The following is a 20,970-nucleotide window of genomic DNA, read 5'->3' as shown; positions in this document are numbered from 1 at the left end:
CTATAAAACAGGGGAAGCACCCTCTTCAGCAAGTTGTGAGGATTCAGTAAGGTAATGCATGGCACGTGCTTGTCACAGGCCTGGCAATAGAGCTAATGGCAACCTAACATTATTTTCTAGCATTTCAGCATTCACATGTCAATACCCCCAATCACAATGGATCCTTTTTGTTCAATCCCAAGTTAACTCAAACCTGTCCACCTTACTCCATTTTTGGAAAGAGCATCCAATACAGAATTTTTGTTCTGGGGATGTGGCAAATGTGTACTCTGCTCTTAGAAATGATTTAAACATCTTTGTTTCATCATGGTCTTTTTGATTGGTTGGTTGGTTCCTGGGCTTTGAGGAGATTCTTTCTTCCTCCAGACTTACCTCCCAGCTCTCTTTGGGACTGTAATAAACCTAGCTACTGTTTATGAAATTACTACTATATATGAACCCCTTACCTGCCTTCTCTCTAATCTTCACCTCCACCCTTTGCAGTGGGTACTATTATGTTCTAATTGCAGATCAGGGCACTGAGGCTGTGAGAGATTAACTTGCTTGATTGTTTTAGATATTTTGGTGGTTCTCCCTTGTTGGAAGATGCAGGAACACACTTGTGTGACCTACAGTTGTCTGGATGTAAAAAGATTACATCTAAGATGACTCTAGCACTTAGGATTTATAAGCATCAGGGACCTGATTGACCATTTAACCCATTATTGACCAGCAGGGGAAACTAGTGAACAAAGAAGTCACCACAGTTGATTAAACTCAGTGTAGGAGTCCAAGGCTAAGATCTGAACCCAGGTCTCCTGACTCTTATTTGATATTCTTTTAGTCATATCATATAGGCTCATATCCTTGACCCTTAGTAGCATCACTGTCTGTATCAAGACACCTGCTAAGTTGCAAATGGTCTGCAGATAATTAATGTTCCACTTCATATGTGGAACTGCAGGTTCTGGAAGCAAAGTACTTGCATTTGAACCCAGCTCTGGCACTTACCAGCTCTGTGACTTTGGGCAAGTTATCAATAGTTGAACTCCCTGTGCCTCAGTTGGATTGGATTATTGTGAGGATTACCTGAGATACATCATGGAAAGGTCAAAGGACGGTGCCTGGCAGAGAGCCAACCACTAGACAGCATCAGCTATGGTGGTCATTTGTCGAGTGCCTGTCACTTGCTAGGCATCTTTTGGCACTGGAGATACAATGCTGAACAAGAGAGTCATTTCTTGCCTGTATGGAGCTCACAGTCAAGTGAGAGACACAGATGTTCAAGAATAATGAAGCTTATGATGTGTTGAGTAATTCTAGTTCCATTTGTTATTTATAGGGCACTGTTTAAAAGTTGCTGCAATGTATCTTTGTCTTTAGTTCGGATTTTTTATAAATGTGTGACATCAATGAGAATATTTTGCATCAGAAGTTTGGCCAGGGATGCACAGAGCTCTCAGCCTTGAGAAGCCTCTGGTCCTCAGCATCATGCCAGCAGCCGTCTGTGTGTTGCATCCAGAACAGAGCTGGCCGAGGTCCTGCTACTTAGACGTAAACAGCCTACCCGAAGGGCAGAGAGGAAGTTATGACTGGGGAAAATCCACAAGGCAGCAAGACTTGGTCACTGAAGGGACAGCTCTCATAGTCATAACAGGCCTGTAGGAAGAGGACACAGTAGGAACCAAATGTTGTCATACAGATAACATAGGCACCATGCAGCCAAGTACCTATTTTTAAGTGACAGTGGTATATTTTAGGCCAGTTCCATCCCATTTGTAGACTAGCTCCATCTTCCTTTCAGTTTCTTTGCTCATAGTTGATCTAACCTCTGTTTCAACCTTGTTTCCTTGGCCATTTAATAATTTTTTAAAAAACCTATATTCCTCATTGCATTTCTTGACAAATGAGGACATTGAGTTAACTTTCTAATGAGCCCTTCTAAAATATTACCATACTGGGGACTTCCCTGGTGGTCCAGTGGTTAAGACTCCATGCTTCCAATGCAGGGGGCATGGGTTCGATCCCTGGTAGGGGAGCTAAGATCCCACATGCCGCGCGGTATGGCCCAAAAAATAATTACCATACTGAACTAACCCAAAATGTGGGCTGCCTGCACCAAACATGCTGATTTTAGAAAAGGATGCTGGGACTTCACTGGTGGTGCAGCGGTTAAGAATCCACCTGCCAGTGCAGGGGACATGGGTTCGAGCCCTGGTCCGGGAAGATCGCACATGCCACAGAGCAACTAAGCCCATGCGCCACAACTACTGAACCCGCGTGCCACAACTACTAAAGCCCACATGCCTAGAGCCCGCGCACCACAACAAAGAGTAGCCCCCGCTCGCTGCAACAAGGGAAAGCCCGCGAGCACAGCAATGAAGACCCAACACAGCCAAAAAATAAATAAATAAATACATTTAGACAAGGATGCTTTCATCAGTAAGTTGTATTATCATTTTTATATTCTTCCCTGAAATAAAATGGCATAAATTTGAGACAATACTTCATATACAGTTCAGTCTTTGTTGTCTTATAAGATCACGGAAGATGAGCATTTATTTCTATTTTATTCTTATTTATTTATTTATGGCTGCGTTAGGTCTTCGTCGCTGCGCGCGGGCTTTCTCTAGTTGCAGTTAGCGGGGGCTACTCTTCGTTGCGGTGCACGGGCTTCTCATTGCGGTGGCTTCTCTTGTTGCAGAGCACGGGCTCTAGGCACGTGGGCTTCAGTAGTTGTGGCACACGGGCTCAGCAGTTGTGGCTCGCGGGCTCTAGAACGCAGTCTCAGTAGTTGTGGCGCACAGGCTTAGTTGCTCCGCGGCATGTGGGGTCCTCCTGGACCAGGGCTCGAACCCATGTTCCCTGTATTGGCAGACGGATTCTTAACCACTGCGCCACTGGGGAAGCCCCGAGCATTTATTTTTAAATTGCCTTATTTTACAGTTCAAGAAACTGCACCTCAAAGAGTTTAATAGACTTGCCCGAGGTCACACAGCAAATTTAGTGGTAGAACCAGGATTGGATCCCATGTCTTCAAATTTAGGTCAGTTCACTCTTCACTGTGCCACTTCTTTCATACATGTCCAATAGTTAAATCAGTATTTGAAATCCTGGTTTAAATTAAAGAATTAACCCCTTTGGAGGCAAGAAAGGTGGAAAAGATCCCCAAATTCCATCTTTTCCTCTCTGTTTCATTGAGAAAAGAGGGAGTAAGATGATTTGTATACCAGAAAGGTTAATAACTATGGATTATGTGCTTACCTTGTGCCTAGATTGCTGATACATGCATCATCTCATTAAACTGTTCATATGTTTTATCTCACTAAAGCCTTGAAACTCTCATATCTCCATTTTACAGCCAATTAAACTGAGGTTTGGCATGGTTACATAAAGTGTCCAAAGTCATAACGTCAGCAAGTGGAAACCTTGGTATTTGCATTCAGGCCTCTTACTCTAGAGCTTGTATTCTCCTGTGTTCTCCCGGGAACTGAAGGATGGGGTGTTGAATATTCCATAAAGTTTTACTGTAGAACGAGAGTGGAAGGGAAATATCTTATTCTTCAAAAATTAATGTCACAAGGCAATGCATTTGTAATGATCAGTTTACTGGAGCAGTCGGTAGGAATTTTTTTCCTTCACTTTGAAATTTTGCACTTTCCATGTTAAAAGTTTCTCTAGGAAATGAAAATTAATTTGGGGGAAGGAAGCCTCTGTTATTCCTGCTTGCAGCTGGGGCAGATGCTTGGCCTCCTCTGGGCAGGTAGGAGGGGAACACTGGCCTCTCTCTGCTGAGCTCGTAAACTGGAGAAGTGTCTAAATTCAGGAATGATGCCAGGTGGGGTGGGGGCAAGGAAGGGAGGAAAGGGATGTGGTGTTTGGAGCCCATAACTCAGGAAACATGATGGCACCTAATTTCAGAGTGGCATGAGGCAAGCGTTTAGGAAAAGAATAATGAGCTATTGTTGTGGGCTTTTTTCTTTAATGGGTGGGTTGTTTTTATAAAGTTTTATGAACAGGAAACTGAAGCAAAATGCTGATCCCTTTGGTTTTTGAGCTCTGCCAGCATCATTTTCATTTTTATTTTTGACTGTTGGTGACAGGCACTTCCTTTAACATTTCTGAGGGTGAAGTGTAATGAGACACCCCAAACTGCCTTTTCTAACAACAGCAGAATCCAGATGAAGAGTCGTAGTTTCAGATCTTCTCGATAATGCCATGAGACAAAAAAAGGTCACCCCTAACCCAGGGAGAAAGATAGCTCTTTCAGAAACCAAGGCAGGCTGTAGAATGTTTTCCCTTTAAAAACATTCTAGAAATTTGCCCAACTTGTGGAAAACCTCTAACATGCATTAAAATGGGTCTTGCTGTGGCAAAGAAAATACAGATCAAATTCCCCTGCTGCTCTGAATCATAAAAACTCAGCCTCCCCACCTATTGTTTCCCCTGGAAGATGACTTCATCTTAAAGGTGGTCTTATCTGTTGTGCATTTTGGATACACTGAACCAAGGTTTCAGGCATCTGGCTGCCAACTTCAGAGACTTTAAAAGCTGTTCTGTTCCTGCAGGGCATTTATTCATTGCTTACCTTATAAAAGTTATGTCTTACTGCATTTTCCTGGCACCAGAGCAATCCTTGTACCTACCCATTGCATGTGGTTTTTCTGAGCCTGCAGGCAGCACTGGGTTATTAAAGTTCAAGGAGGAAGCCACATGATGTTGGCTTTACAATTTTAATTCTCTCTTACCTTCTTCCCTCCCTTCCTCCCACTCCCTGACAGGTGAGTTTTGTTCACCACGTACTATGTCGAAACCAGAATGGGCTCTCAAAGCATGTCTTTTAAGACTCCAGGTGAGGAGGCCCAGATGGGGAGAGCATGACCTTCCCTTGGTGGAGCAGCCAGCAGAGAAGTTTCCTTCCTCTCCCACTGGCTTCCTTGGATAAAAAGTTTTTGAGTCCATAATTTCACATCAACCTGGCAACAGTAGACCAGCACCATGTTTGATCTTGCAGAAACACCAGGCAAAATCTCCCCTTCTCCTTAAAAGTCAGCCACTCCTTAAAAGTCAGCCAGCCCAGCTCAAGAGAACGAAGTTTCTATATTATTAGCACTAGGTATGAGCATGGCAAATTGAAAAGAAAAAAAAAAAATTACAGAGTTTAACCTGGAATCAAAAACCTAGAGAAGGAAAAGGAAGACAGTGCCTCTAGAGGGAAGGAAAAAGGAAGATGAGCTTGTTACAGGGAGTCTTTGAAAACAAACTATTTGACATCTCTTTGCCACCAAGAGTTTCAATCTCCCTAGCAAGTCTACCTTGTTCAGAAATGAGTGTAATTTGCTGAGTGTGTGTAAAAAGCTGGAGGAAACCGAAAACTCTCAGTAATATCCAACAGGGCCCCATAGCCTTACACTGCAGGAGCCATCTCTAAAAGTGGTTTCAGTGAGTTTGGGACTCTTCAGGAAGCTTATTAAAGGACTCATGTCTCCTTTTCAAGATTTCTTTTAACAGCCCATTGTGGTATTCTGCATTTACTTTCTTGGTCCCATCTCAGAAACTTTAAATAGGTGATGTTCCTCATTGCAAAAATTCTCTGAATTTACCTCCTCTATGACATGTTCTTTGATTAGTGCCATTTCAATTTAATTTTTATTTCAACAAATATGGATCCTTCTACCATGTGCCAGCATCATAGAAGGAGCTGGAGCCACTGTGGTGATTGAGATCCTTGTAGGTGGAGACACACTGAGTCAGTCATTATGAGCGGGATGAGTATAATTAGGGAGAAACAGGTACTCAGCACTGTGAGGGTACAAAGTAAGGGTTCCCCTTGCCTGCGGATTGAGGACAGTCTTGGGGGAGAGGAATTAGCCAGGAAGCCATCTGGTTGATGGTTCTTGTCATGCCAAAGAACTAAATGATCATACAGTAATAAAAGTTGGTGAACTAGAGGCTGGTGCTTTTCTTCAGCCTTCCGTTGCCAAGGCTTTTGGTTCAGTCAGAATTGCAGGCATCTGAGACCTTTGTTTGCTGAGCTTGCTTTTGGATGTGAGATGGAAAAATTCAGACACAGCAGAAGCTCCTGTAACTCAGCTCACTTAACCAACACCCTCCACCCCCCTGTAGTATTATGGGATGCCCACAGCACAAGGAACACTTTCAGCTAATTGGCTGCTCTCTACCACACACCAGCCGACTTCCGCTCCCACCAGATGAGTGAGACACAGGCTTGCCAGGAGTCCCAGAGTCTGTTTGTGCTGGTTGAACTCGTTCTGTAATTAAGGTCTTCTGCTCACGACACCCTCCCCTCCCCACCCCCACCAAAGCCCCAGGTATTTTTCAAGTAAACATCTCAAGCCAACCGCCCTCCTCCCATTCTCTACTGCTGGAGCTAATTTTTTAAAAACTTAAATGCAGTCATGCCCCCTGGCTATGAAGATAAGCATGTTTTTAATTGGAACTTTGGATACCAGATTGTAAATCAAAGTCCCAAGAGCCAGAACACATCTCCTTGTGGGTGGCTTAGTTGGTAGTTTACTGGGAATGTGGACTTGCATTATTTTTCATTGTATCCCTGATGCACCCATATGTTTTTAGCAGGCTGTCCAGCACGTAATAGTTCCTTAGTACTGCCTGAGCAAATAAGCAGCTCTCTGTGCCTATTCTGGATTGTGATGCTGCAACCAATGGGCTAATTACCACTGGACACCTCTGGCCTGAGGATCTGTGATTCCAGTGTCTCTGGAAGGGCGGGGGCCCAGGTTCATTATTGGGCTTGCTGATAATTCTCACACTTTACTACTCAAACAATGTGCTTTGAGGGTGTTTATCAAAAATACAAATTTCTGGAGTCCACTGCTAAATATTCCAAGTCAGCAGACCCAAAGTGGGGCCCAGTGATATGGATTTGATAAGCTTCTCAGTTGATTTCACTGCAGGTGGTCTCTGGAATTATTGTCCCTAAATTGACACAACTCATGTTTCTATAAATGTGTAGGTTTTCAAATCCTGGCCAGAAGATATGAATAGTGCTATATTTCATTGTTATGCACATTTCCCCCACATTTTAACTTCTCTGGAATTGGGATGTAGCTTACAATTGATCACGTGTTACAACTTAATTGGCAACATTTTTTTCTTTCTTGGTTGTACATAAAAATAATAGCACATATTACAGTCTTTGGCATCTTAAGTTTGATGAAATATGGCACTTTGATTGCTGAGTTTGTAGATGATGGAAGAGAAAACACTTACACTATCCAAAGCTAGAATTTACACATTTTAGATTCCACTTTCTCCATGCAGTGGTTAGTATAAAAACCCTACGTGATGCATACATTAGCTATAGTCTGAAGGGAATAAATAGTTTTGGAGTATAACAAATTTATTAAATTTTTGGTCAAAAAATATGAAATACTCTCAAACAAATGCAGACTCCCCACAAAGTTCAAAGTGTACACAAGGTTCTAAAGGTTGGCTTAAATTCTGTAAGCAAAGCAAGCCTGCTGATAGTAATCAGCTCAAATTGGAGAAAGTCAGGATTCTTATTGCAAAATCTTCAGTGAAGACAGGTTTCTGATTGCACAGGCTATGCTATGTATCAAAAACACAGTAAACTGTACACTTCGGGGTTTTTATTTCATCACTGAGTTTGCATTTCTGCCCCCCAAAACAATTAACTATGGTGGTAAAGTTTGTCCTGGGAAAAACCAAGCTTTGAAACATTTCTTCCCCCTCCCCAAGTTCTTATTAAAGTATTATCTGTCATTGCAACTTTCATTTTCACTGGCCTTTTGAAGTACATTTTCATATCTGAAACAATTTAAGATGATTTTCTGTCCCCCTCCCCACTTACTCCCATGTTCTTTATTCTCTTGTCCTTTCATGCTTTATGAAATCTGTTATTCAGTTAAGGGTCAGGTATGGGCATGAAGGAAAGATTCTAGGCATGTCAATATTCTGAGGCTTCTTGGCACTCAAGCATTTTTTTCATTGCTCCACTATGCCTAAACTGACATTTGACATCAATCAGTGATCAAGGTCTAAAGCGAAAATATTCTTGAGGTCAAAACCAACAGATTGTCATGGCTCTGATGCCATATTTCAGCTCTACCCTTTAATGCATGGTTTCTCAACTGTGCATTATAAGCATTTTGGACCTGTTAATTCTTTGGTGTGGGGGGCTGTCCTGTGCATTATAGGATGTTTACCAGGATCCTGGCCCTCTACCCGTTAGATGCCACTAGCACCGTCCCCCGGTGACAATCAAAAATGTATAGACATTGCCAAATGTCACCTAGGGGACAAAATCGCCCCCAGTTGGGAATCACTGCTATAATGATTGTACCTGTCTGTGGTATATCAGGGCATGACACATATCATTCTTTGTTTTTAAACATAAAATCTTGATTGGTTTTGGATTATAGCTAATAAGTCACAGGATTAGCTCAATACTGGGAGAAAGAGATGCTATCACCTAACTGGTTTTTCAGACTTGTTTCAGAAAATGAGATCTATAAGAGAAGGCAAGAATGAAGTCTTCCAGCTTTAGAATATCCAGGTGTATATTTTCATAAATCTAACCTGGAGCCAGTGGACATCTCCCCAGGCAGAGGGAGAGTTTTAGTTGATTTTAGGTATTGTCAGTGCTTTATTTGTGCCATTTTTACCTGTCTGGCAGTAAACCACAGTCCTGATCTCTCAGAATTCACTGCCAGAACTTCTTCAGGCTTTTAACTCCCCTCTCCCATCAAGACTGAAGTTGCAGAGAGGAAAGGGAGCTTGGTCATTAGCTGGGAATGTCACCTAAATAGAAGGAGAGGGGAGGGGGGCTAGTACACACATGTCCAACATGTACCTACACGACCGTGTCAGATTAGCAGGGGTAGACAAGATAGCTCCAGCTGCCAGGGAAGCAGATGGAGGTACATTGCGTTTGAAGGCTAGGCTTTAGGGTATCAACTACTGTCACTTGCACTCCTTCTGCAAATACATACCTCACAGCAGAGGTTACAGGTGAAAGGCCATGTTTTAAACTCAACTGTATTTCTCGAGCAGGTGCGCCTCACACACCTTTCTGGCATAGAGATTCAGGAATGGGTGGAGATATTAAGTATATTGCTGTCAGAAGAAAGCATTGTCCCATTGGCTGAGAAGACTGTCACAACCACTTTGATTTCTGAAGTTTTAGCCTCATGCTGGGCCTGTTGTGCTCACAGTCATGGCAGTGGGATTTGAGGAGTTGATTGATGGTCTCCCAGTCATGCCTGGCTGTCTGTCTAAAAGGAGCTAACAACCCGAGCTAGGCTTGTGGGTGGAAGCCCACCCCTCCATCAGCAGCACAAATGAGCCCTGCTCAGCCCAGGCGAGAACACAGGCTCTGCTCTTGGCACCGTTCCTGGAAACGCAGAACAGGCTTCTTTATTCCAGTCTCCAGGCTTCTGGCTAGCGAGAAACACTGCCGGGCTGTGAAGCGTTTTATAGGATCATAACGAGTTGTGCCGAAGGCGAGTTCTGAAAGGCACTTTGTGCCATTGCTTTGAGTGAAGCTGACTGTTAGGGCAGTGTTGTTCTTAAGCCCATAAACACACACACAGGCAGGATGGGGAATGCTGGGCTCCTGGGGCTGCTCAGCTCGGCAGCATTGCAGAGTTGGACTGACTTCTCTCCACTGTGACACCAGCTTCAGGGCTGTGCTTGGGAGCCCTTGGTAGAGCAGCCTGCTTTCTGACCAAGTCTTTGAGCGTGGACACCCCTGGTTGGAATCCTATGCAGATTGCCCAAATCTGCTAATGTTGGAGTAGTGCATCACACACAAGGGAGGTTCTGAAAGTGGAAATTGCATGGAGTCAAAAATACCCTTGAAAATCCTTTAAATGTCTCAAGGACCACATATATGGCTTGTGTATACCCAAAATTGCAGGTTTCAGTTTGCAGATCTTATTGTATGAAAAATACATGTCTTTAAGTGTCAGAATCTTATTCACCGTGGTGAGACATTCAAGCTATGAGAGGCTTGGAAGCATCAGACCACCCAAAGGAACTCCAGATTCCCATCTTCCCTTTTGCACTCATCTGGGGCTTGTGCTTTTTTTTTTTTTTCCCCAGCACAATTTAAATTGTTACTGGCCATTAGCAATCTCTCTCTCTCTCTCTCTTCCTCTTCCTTTTCCTCTTCCTCTCTCTCTGCCTAGCATACATACTGGGAAAGACATAAGTTTGCTGCACATATATTATGCCATGTGTATTGACTGATTTTTATGGTTCCATCTTTTGAAGGGGGGCAAAAAAAATGTTTTAAGAGCAAGTGGATATGGCAGCCTTTTCATCAACCGATATGACTCTTCTTTGCTCTATGATATTTGTACTTGAGGTTAAAGTTCCCTCTCTTGCATAGGGTTTATTTATTACTACACTGGACTTACATATGCCAGACTTTGTGCTTGGTCCGGAGAATCCTGCAGTGAGTAGCCTAGTCCCAGGGCTGGCATAGTTTACCAGGGTCACTCTCTTCTTCACCAAGTGCTGGATGTACACTTCCCAACTGGAGGTCAAGGCCGAGTATGCTCCAGCAGGGATCAAAGCCTGTCCATGAAGGGACTGTTACTGGCCAGAGCCACCTAGTTGAGGTGGTGGGAGGCCTTTGGTGGCAAAGCTAATCAGGGGCTGCTTTGGTTGGTTGCCCTTGGAGGTGGGATTCCCCTCACTCCCCCCCGCAAGCTTGGCCAGACTTGCAGTGAGCATCTGTGTAAGCTCTCCATCAGCACAGTTCAGGCTAAAAGGACAAAGTTGTATTCAGGAATACAGGTAGGAAAAAAATCAGTGGTCCTGAGCCACTCTTTCCTACCCCAAACCTCTTTTTCAACTACTTCCTTCCCACTGCTTTAGGGTGTATATTTGAGGGAAAAAATTCAGGTGCTCTCTTCACTGTCAGTTGGAACTCACTCATTCAGGAGCTTCCTTTACATGGGTGGCAAGAGTGAGGCTGGCAGAACTGGACCAGATTCTCTCTGCTTCTGAAGGCAGTTTGTCCACACTAGCTGGGCAGGAAAGCCGGCAAATTTAGTGCCAGCGTTTGGGTTTTCACCCCCGAGGCGGGGATGAAAGGGCTGTATAGCATGAGGTTTCCTGCCTGGAAAGTAGGAACTGCTGGATTCTGGCCTCAGCTGGAGCAGAGAACACTGAAACAGAGACTAGATATTTCCATTCCCACTACCTCCTGCACACCTAAGAAGTCAAAAGGAAAGACGTCATCTCCCTAGACCCCCACCTGCTGTGGCCATGACTTTGACAGGAGGGGGAAAAAATTCAACACTGCAGTCTACAAAATAACTTTTGAGATAATGTTCATTTTAATATTTTAAAAATTAATTTCTAATTTCCCAACACATGGATATGTTTTTCATGTAAAAAATTTAAGAACGTATTAGCTATAATGTGAAGGCTCCTTTGTCCACTACTTTTAATTCCCTTGGAACTGATTGCCTCCTTTCAGCCCTATGAAAACTTGCTGTGGATCCTTCCAGATAGTTTTCAATGGTATTTACCTACATTTCTCTATAGAAAATATAGAGAAATTTGTAGATGTGGGGTTTTTTAACACAAATGGGAAAATATATGGTATTCTTTTTTTTTTTAAATAACTTTATTTATTTATTTATTTATTTATGGCTGCATTGGGTTTTCGTTGCTGCACACGGACTTTTCTCTAGTTGCGGCGAGCGGGGGCTACTCTTCGTTGCGGTGCGCAGGCTTCTCATTGTGGTGGCTTCTCTTGTTGCGGATCATGGGCCCCAGGTGCACAGGCTTTCGTAGTTGTGGCACACAGGCTCAGTAGTTGTGGCTCACGGGCTCTAGAGTGCAGGCTCAGTAGTTGTGGCGCACGGGCTTAGTTGCTCCACGGCATGTGGGATCTTCCTGGGCCGGGACTCGAACCCGTGTCTCCTGCATTGGCAGGCGGATTCTTAACCACTGCGCCACCAGGGAAGCCCTGTGGTATCCATTTGTAGATGTGTGGTTTTTTTTTTTTTTAAACACAAATGATATTATACTGTGCTTACTCTGCAATTATTTTTTAACTGAACCTAATACATTTGAGATCTTTCCATGGCACACCCACAGACCCATCTTCTTTTTGACTGCAGCTGAGTGGTGTTCCATAGTGATAAGAGTTTACCTAAGCACTCCCCATTGGTGGATGTTACAGTTGTTTCCAATTTGGGTTTGTTTTTTACTGTCCCAGACAGGGTTGCAGGGAATGATCTTATAATTGCCTATTGGGCACCTGCAGTGTGTTTCTCCAGTAAGGCGTGGTAGTGCCGGCTCATCACTGCACAGTTTTATCTTGACACACCCTGTCAGATTCCTCTTCTGAGTGGCAGGCAGCCTCTCACCAGCCTCTTCATACTTAAAAATGGGCGCTGAAGACAGGGCTCTAGGAAACTTTTTGGAAGTGGTGGAAATGTTTGGTGTCCCGATTGTGGAGGTTACACGAGTGTTTAGATTTGTTAACACTCAGTTAACTGTACAATTAAAATGGGCGCCTTATAGTGTTTGTAGATTATACTCCAGTTATGTTCATTAAAAAAATAAAATGGGGGCTTCCCTGGTGGCGCAGTGGTTGAGAATCTGCCTGCCAATGCAGGGGACACGGGTTCGAGCCCTGGTCTGGGAAGATCCCACATGCCACGGAGCAACTAGGCCCGTGAGCCACAATTACTGAGCCTGCGCGTCTGGAGCCTGTGCTCCGCAACAGGAGGGGCCACGATAGTGAGAGGCCCGCGCACCGCGATGAAGAGTGGCCCCTGCTTGCCGCAACTAGAAAAAGCCCTCGCACAGAAACGAAGACCCAACACAGCCATAAATAAATAAATAAACCCAAAGTTAGTTTAAAAAAAAAAAAGTTAAAAAAAAAAATAAAATGTATAGGGAGAGACTGGCTAGGAATAAGGAAAGACAGAATACTGCTTCTTCATGTGGGTTTTTAAAACGCTTACTTTCCCCCAAGGCCGCTTGCCTCCGCCCGGCTTCGCCCCAACCTCCGTTCTACCCGCCGCCTCTTCCACCCATAGTGTGCCGCGGAGCCCAACTTGAGCTGCCACTGGGCTGGGTGGCCCCGAGCAGAGGGCCCGCGGGAGGAAAGGTCCAGCCGCCGTATACCGCCACGGCTCGGAACGGGGCTTCAGCGAGGCGGCACCTGGGAGCTCACTGGACGCGTCGGGGGCGGGGCCCGGCGGGGTCCCGCCCACTCCCCCCCCCCAGCCTAGAAGGGCGGGCTAGGTCTAGGCTCCGCCCCTTGTAGCCGGAGCGTCAGAGTCAGGTTGAGCTAGGCTAGAAGCCGGCTGTCAGTCTCCGTGTAGCCGCTGCAGCCGCCCGGCACCGTGGAGCTGGGACCCCCTTTCGCCTGGGAGTTTTGTGGTCGCATCGGGTCAGCGGTGACATCCCAACGGGCAGGCCCGGCAGCTGCCATGGTAGCCAAGGATTACCCCTTCTACCTCACGGTCAAGAGAGCGAACTGCAGCTTGGAAGTACCCCCGGCCAGCAGTCCAGCCAAGGACTCCGAGGTAGGGCCTCCACCTGGACCTATCCGGGTCCGTCTTTCTCTCCATCTCTTACTCTCTCTGCTCCCTCCCTGTGTCACTGTCTCTCTGTTTCCATCTCTCACTTTGTGCATTCCTCTTCCTCTCTCTCCATCTCTCATACACTCTTTCTGTCTCTCTGTCTCCCTGTCTCCATCTCTAACTCTGTCTCTGTCTCTCTGCCTCCCTTCCATCCCCTCTATGGATCAAGAGAGCGCCACCTCCTCTGTCCCCATCTCTCTTCCTCCCAGCCTGAGGGCAGCAGCCTCTTTGCCCCTGCCTCTCTTTTGCGTCCTGCAGGGCTCTCAGTCTGTCGATCCACTCCGAAGAGGGACTTACTGCGTCAATGGGCTTGGTCGTCAGGGAGAAGCTACCCTTTTTTTTAAAAATAAATTTATTTATTTTATTTTTGGCTGCGTTGGGTCTTCGTTGCTGTGAGCAGGCTTTCTCTAGTTGCGGCGAGCAGGGACTACTCTTCCTTGCGGTGCACGGGCTTCTCATTGCAGTGGCTTCTCTTGTTGGGGAGCTCAGGCTCTAGGCGCACAGGCCTCAGTAGTTGTGGCACGCGGGTTCGGTAGCTGTGGATTGCGGACTCCAGAGCGCAGGCTCAGTAGCTGTGGTGCACAGGCTTAGCCGCTCCGAAGCATGTGGGATCTTCCCGGACCAGGGCTCGAATCCCTATCCCCTGCATTGGCAGGCGGATTCTTAACCACTGCGCCACCACGGAAGTCCAGGGAAAAGGTACCCTTTAAGCACAGGTTTCCTCTTGCAGGGGTTGACCAGGCAGGGGGACATTCTTGTGGACCCCTCAGGACATCTCATCTGTCAGGCTTGGACTTGCAGCTGTTTGGCAGCAAAGACGGGTCACAGCACCTCTGCTTGTCACCTGTGGCCAGTGGGTGTCATTCAGTTGGGTGTCTGGGAGCTAAATGAGTAATCTGAGTGTCTCCCACATGGATTCTTAAAATGAATTAAACTCCTCCGGGCAGTGGGAAGCCCTCTTGGAACATTGAAAACATTTCTCTTTCTGGTAACTTTCCTGTGCCTTGAGGGTAATGTGAGGGAGTCCTCCTGGCTTGTGTTTAGTCTGCTTTTTCCTCCTGTGTGTTATATCTCTGGCAAAGAGCTCACTGGCCTTAAAGGTTGGGTTCAGGTAGAGGAGAAAGCGTCCCTCTCTTTCGTTGAGGATCTTGGGGAATACGGTTGCTTTCATGAGACTGCACCTTTGCTGTGGCTAAGCTGTAGTGGAACCCACAGGACCCAGATCATCATTTCCGCTGGTGTGTATCTGGGAGATCTCCACTCTCCCCCACCACGACCAAGAAAGTCTGGAGGCAAGTGTGCATCCGGCCTTGTCACAGTGCTCTTGGGGGTCCACCCACCTGCCATCCTTGGGTCTGCCCAGCTATGTGCTCTTGGTTCACTGAATTATGTATGTTCGGGAGGACGGCATCAAAGATTCATTGCCTCTAACAGGAGCTGCTCCAAGCTGACAAGACTCCAGGCAGTCTCAGGTTGTAATCAGCTTTCTGTAAGTTGAGTGCAAACTAACTTCTCACCCCCATCCCCATCCCACACCTCAATTCAGTTGTGTATTTTCACAAAGGGTTTTTGTTCCCAGTAGCTGTGGAAGTGTGATGGCCTTAGTGGTGTTTGGACTCTTATTTAAGTTTTGACAGGACAGTACCTGCATAGAACTCAGGTTGTTCAGGCTTGGAATGGATATATGATTTTTCAGTGGGAAGTTCATAATGTAATGAATGTGGGAGCAGTGAAGCTAGTGTCCCCTCAGACTCCTTTTGGAAGGAAACGAAGCATAACCTAGTTTAATGAATAAATTGAATTGGGTCAAAGAAAAGAATAGTGAGAATAGCTCTGGACTCTAACTAGTCCCTTCCTGCTGTCACTTAGTCCTGTATTTTTGTGTAGTTTGGCTAAAGGCTTAGGTATAAAACCCATCTGCTTAATCTTTTCTTATTCTTGTTCTTAGAATATAAATATATCTGTATATCACAAATGTGGTAAGAAAAATGTATCACCAGATGTCAGATATCAATTTTCTTCATGGTAGCTGAATCCAGATTATAAAATGTGACTTATTTTTCTTTCATGGGGAGGTTCTGGTGTGAGAGTAAGGGTGGGAGAGGAACAGTTTCCACAATAGTTGGTAAATATTTTTCAGGTATCACTATTAAGGATTTTTTTCCCCTAGTGTTTAAATCAGAGTAGGAATATCTTTTTTGCTGTATACTCCTCGAGTCAGAGGGGTCCAGTCCAGTACATCTCCTAGCTTCATTAATCTGGCATATCGCTTCCTGATAATGGCGATAGGCAAAGTTGGAAAAAGAAACTTAAGTGATTTGGGGGCTCGTTTTCTGTTTCATCACCAGCTCAAAAGACAGCCAGCCCTTGTAGGCCTCACTTCTCCATCAGCAGTTAACTAAAATCATATTTTCTACCAGCAGGTGTCGTCAGCATTTGTAAGTGTTTAAAAAACAGCATACACTAGTTGGCCTTTTGAAAAACATGATTATATACTTGTTTATAAGCTAGGCATCGACTGTGAATTCCTATGAGAGTAATTTTTTAAGATCATTTTCCTTGTATGAAGAATGTGGTTATGCTATAAAGAAGGATTGGCCTATCCAAAGTCCTTTTTGACCTTCAAAGGTAGTTGAAGCAAAGCACCTGTGCCCTTTAACTCACAATGGCTGTTCCTTTAGAATTTGCTATGAGGACAGTGGGCACAGCACTGCATGGGCAAGTGCCTTCTAGCATTTGTTCCTGTCCCTGCAGCAAGCGTGCAGGGCAAGACTCATGGGGAAGGGGCGGGTGTCACTGATGTGCATTTGATGCCATACACTTGAGCAAAAATGTGCAACAATAAACATTCTCTTGAAAGCACATCATAACAAAATTTCTACTTGGGATTTAAATGATTTGTAAATTTTTAAATCTCAATGATAGTTTTCAGTGATAGAAAAAAATGATATATTTTAATTTTTTATTTTCTTTAAATTATCTATTTTAAACATTAAAATTATTCTACATGGATTATGACATTAATACAATACGGCTCCTTAATCTAGTATTTCTTATGACACAGGTATATGAGTTGGGTTGCAGATGTTTAATTTTAATACCATAACCAGCTAGATCCTTCCAGCTCTAATCATTAACTACAAAATCTAAGGAGATTAGTTCATCTTAGTCCATAGCACTAGACTTTCACAGAGAAACATAGTATCATGTGGACATCATTAAGCTTGTTTCTTCTGATTCATTGATGCAGCTTTGCTCAACTGATCTGTTTTTATATTTATTGGGTGCTTATTTCTCATGCCAGGAGGAACTGCTTATTCTAGGCGTATTATGTGCTCTGAACACCTGATCAAGTCACTCAAAGAAAAGCTGTTAGTGCTAATGAATTACACTGATTCCAAGTTAAAAGTCACTATTTTCCCATGGTGAGGTTTGCTTTTATAAAAAGAAGGCTCAGAGGCTTCCCTGGTGGCACAGTAGTTAAGAATCCACCTGCCAATGCAGGGGACACAGGTTCGAGCCCTGGTCCGGGAAGATCCCACATGCCGCGGAGCAACTAAACCCGTGTGCCACAACTACTGAGCCTGTGCTCTAGAGCCCGCGAGCCACAACTACTGAGCCTGCGTGCCACAACTACTGAAACCCATGCACCTAGAGCCCGTGCTCCGCAACAAGAGAAGCCACTGCAATGAGAAGCCGGCACCACAACAAAGAGTAGCCCCTGCTCGCCACGACTAGAGAAAGCCTGCGCATAGCAACGAACACCCGATGCAGCCAAAAATAAATAAATAAATCTATTAAAAAAAAAAAAAAAAAAGAAGAAGGCTCAAATGAGTGTATATGTTGGCTAAGGATGCTGGAGCCTCATGAGAAGGTTTTAAGAGTTTGGGGTCCATTTAATGAAAACACAAAGTGGTGATTCTGTTATTTCTAAGAATTTCTAAGAATTTTTGGACAATTTGATGGACAGCTTACTTTTGGTTTTAATATTCACTATCTCAGATGTTGGTCAAGATTAGGCCAGATTTAGTTAGTGGTATTTGTAGTCATTGCCTTTGTCTCTCTTGTATATGTCTCTGACTTGTCTTTGTATATGTTCTAACTTTGACTCAGCCAGTAGCCTTATGCGGAAACTTGGAAAGACCTAGAAAATGATGGAATTCTTTTTCTAAGTACCACATCTAGTGTCTCACTTGAGAACCCAACAATGTTGTAAGGTCAACATAAAGCATGTATTATTCTCCCCACTTTATGAATAAGGATACTGAGGGGAAGGGACTTGCAGAAGGCCATTAAGAAAATCAGCAGCTGAGCCAAGACCCAATGCCAGGTTTCCTGTTGGATTTAGTCTAGTGTTTAATACCAGTGTACCTTGTGGCATCTAAGGATGTTTACCTCTGTGAAGAAAAAGGTGGGGAGGGGGGTGGGTATGCAAAACAACAGACAGGTAAAATGCTTTTAAGATATTTTCTTTTAAATATATAATTGTGAGCACTTTATTAACTGAGGAGGTACCTTTCAAGCTTCAGTTCTAAAGGGCAAGGTGAACTCTATGCCCCGCCATAGTTTATGCCCCAGTCAGTCCACACGTGTATTTGAAATATATGCACCTGGAGCTGTGTTCATTACATGCCAGCTGGAGAGCTAAAGGGGTCAGCTGGTTTCTAGTAATTTATACGTTTCTTGGAATTTGTATCATATAGTGTTGAACTGACCATATATACAATCAACTACATGGAAATAGTTCTGAGGAGTTACTGAACTTAGAATCTTGGGGTTTCATCAGGTGATTAAATAGACTCCATGAATCATGTGGCTTCAGATGTTGCTGGATGGGGAGCCACATTGATGGTAGAGGGCTGTCACTTGCTGATAGGATCTGACTATGGTCATCGGCCATGGTTCTGAGGCTTGTTCCGTTGGATCGGTATCTTGGGGCTCTTGGTCCTCCAGGATGCACATGAACTAGGAATAGGTTTATTAGAGAAAAATATGTTGACATGTGTACATTTGAGGCTGTTCAGGGCATCAACTCTGGAATAAGACTGCCCAGGTCCCAATGTCATCTCCACTACCTGCTAGTGATATAGCCTTGGACAATCTACTGTGCTTTTCTCTAAGCCCCAGTTTCCTCAGTGGTAAAATGGGCATGATGGTGGCTCTCCCATAATGAGATGATTCATGTACAGTGATTAGCACATAGTAAGTGCTCAATAAATATCATCATCATCTAGACCTCTGTATCTCAAAAAGATTCCTAAAACAATTTTAAGAAGTATGATCACCATCCTAATTCCCTGAATGCTGTTTATGCACATCAGTGCAACAGGGCCTTACTATAAAGTCCCCTAATCATCCTTATAGTAATCCTTTGAGGTTGGTATAACTGCCCTTTATTGTAGAAGAAACTGAGGCTCAGAGCTGGCTAGTGGCCTTTCCAGGATGGCTGAGCCGGTAGATGGAGGAGCCAGTATTCACAACCCAGTCTAACCTTGAAGTCTGTACTTTCCCAACCACATCACGTTGCCCCTAAATGACTAAATCACTGGTCTCCTCACCACATAACACATGAAGGGTGAACCCGCCTGCTGGAGCAAATTGCCTCATGGTCAAAGGCCCATTTTTTCCTGAGTGTCTGGATAGGAGACCCACCATTAGTCAGTGCTCTGGCAGCCACTTCATAGAATGGCTGTGACCCACAGCAGTGAGGTTTGCAAGCCTTTGTTTGGGAGGGCTTTGGTAACTTCCGTTTTGTGTTTCTCAAGACCAAGGAGCTGGTCTTTGGCAGAATTCCGCATGCTCAGCGCTATGGAGGTGACACTGTTAGTTCTGTGATTAGTCATCTTGCTTATCTACATTAACCACTAGCCTTCCACATAAACCAGTAACTGGAAGCCCCTGCTGCCATCTGGATATTTGCAAATTGTGTCATTTTCTCAAGACACTCTGTGATTGCCTATAAAATCCTGGACCGGTGCCACTGTTTTCATAACAACTGAATTAAAATAAATTACTGATCATATCCTAATTTTGCAAAGTCCTGTGTACATGTAATTGTTACTAATGGTGTGTGCGTATCTGGGAGGGCTCCTTCATTTGTGATGTGTGCATGCAGTTGCCTTCCATAATTTGTCAGCTCTGGTAATGGGTACAGGTCTCACACAGAATGAGGAAATTGCTGTGATTGCATGGCCATTTATCCTCGTTGTGTTGGCTCTTGGACTATCAGGAGTAAAGGCCAGTGGTTTCTAATGCCTTCCATTTTTTCTGACTTGACACCGGTTGTTAGCTTAGAAGAGGCTATGGCACAAATTAATCAAGAAAGGCTTCCAAACCTTTGGCTGGAAAAGGAGTGGGTCTTTTTAAGTCTAGAAACACTTGTGCCTGGACCTTCTGTGTTTGGGCCATTGTGCCCTTTTGCAAGAAGGCAGCTGATTATTAGTAAATTAATTGGAGCTGAACCAGAAACCTTAACAGTAAGTTCACTAGACTTTTTTTTTTTTTTTTTCTTTTTCTGGCTCTTAAGATGAGGAGGAAAGGAGTAGCAAAACAGACTTTTTTCCGGGGATTTATGAAACAAACAAACAAAACTAGCCTCCAGGAAATGACCCAGGGTCATTGCATTAGAGAACCTGAGTGGGAAAGGCATATTGAGAACATGAAGCCCAGTTCTTGTCCGCTGCTGGATCCATTTGATCTCGGCTTAAACACTTCCAGGAACCTTCTAAGGCTGTACATTCCATCCTTGTTCAGTGTAGATCATGAGAAAATCCTTTCTTAATTGTAACGTTGCTTTCTCGAGCTGAATATTATACAATGACACTTCCTCATGTGTTATCTCCTTGAGTATTTGAAAACTCTCTCCCTACCGTCTACTCCTACTCCATACGTGTGTGCTTGCACGCGCACACGCATGCACTCACACCACACTCTTCCACCAGGTGCTTGTCTTCTCCTGGCTAGACGTCCTGGTTCCTCTAACTTTTCCAAATGGGACATAATGTCCAGTCTCTTTCTCTTTCTTGCTTATTTCCATCAGACATCCTCAGTGTCCTCTTGAGTGTTGATCAGCATAAAGACACTGTATGATGCTGTATCAACAAACGAGATTTCTTTTAAGTTTAACGTGCTTCCTTAGACAAGAGAAGTAGACTAATACATTGAAAAAATTTTTGAAATAGAGGTGACAGACTAAAGATTAATCTTTGTCATATGAATAATTTATACAGATATAAAAGAACACTCCAAGATGTCCATTGACAAATGGGCAAAAAGACAATAATAGGCAGTTCACACACAAGGAACAATGAAAGTAACATTGTTTTAAATGTTTACTCTAATAGAAATTATAGAAATGGAAAAGGCAAATAAT

The 20,970-nt window shown here is 44.2% G+C and overlaps 1 protein-coding gene across 4 annotated transcripts in view; it reads left to right on the top strand.

Annotated features, from left to right (window-relative positions):
* Positions 1 to 20,970, top strand: part of ARHGEF3 (Rho guanine nucleotide exchange factor 3) — a 308,586-nt gene that overhangs the window by 228,542 nt on the left and 59,074 nt on the right. Inside the window, exon 1 of one of the 4 annotated variants that reach the window (XM_082412282.1) lies at positions 13,275 to 13,541. The exons of the other annotated variants lie outside the window; for them this stretch is intronic. Within the exon in view, the coding sequence (XP_082268408.1) occupies positions 13,446 to 13,541 (96 nt within the window). The 5' untranslated portion in view covers positions 13,275 to 13,445. Of the gene's footprint in view, positions 1 to 13,274; positions 13,542 to 20,970 lie in introns of those variants that run through there. 4 annotated transcript variants of the gene reach the window in all.

This window comes from Balaenoptera physalus (assembly GCF_965194825.1).
Source record: "Balaenoptera physalus genome assembly, chromosome: 11".
Classification (NCBI taxonomy): Eukaryota; Metazoa; Chordata; class Mammalia; order Artiodactyla; family Balaenopteridae; genus Balaenoptera; species Balaenoptera physalus.
This window is presented reverse-complemented; position numbering and strand designations above follow the sequence as displayed.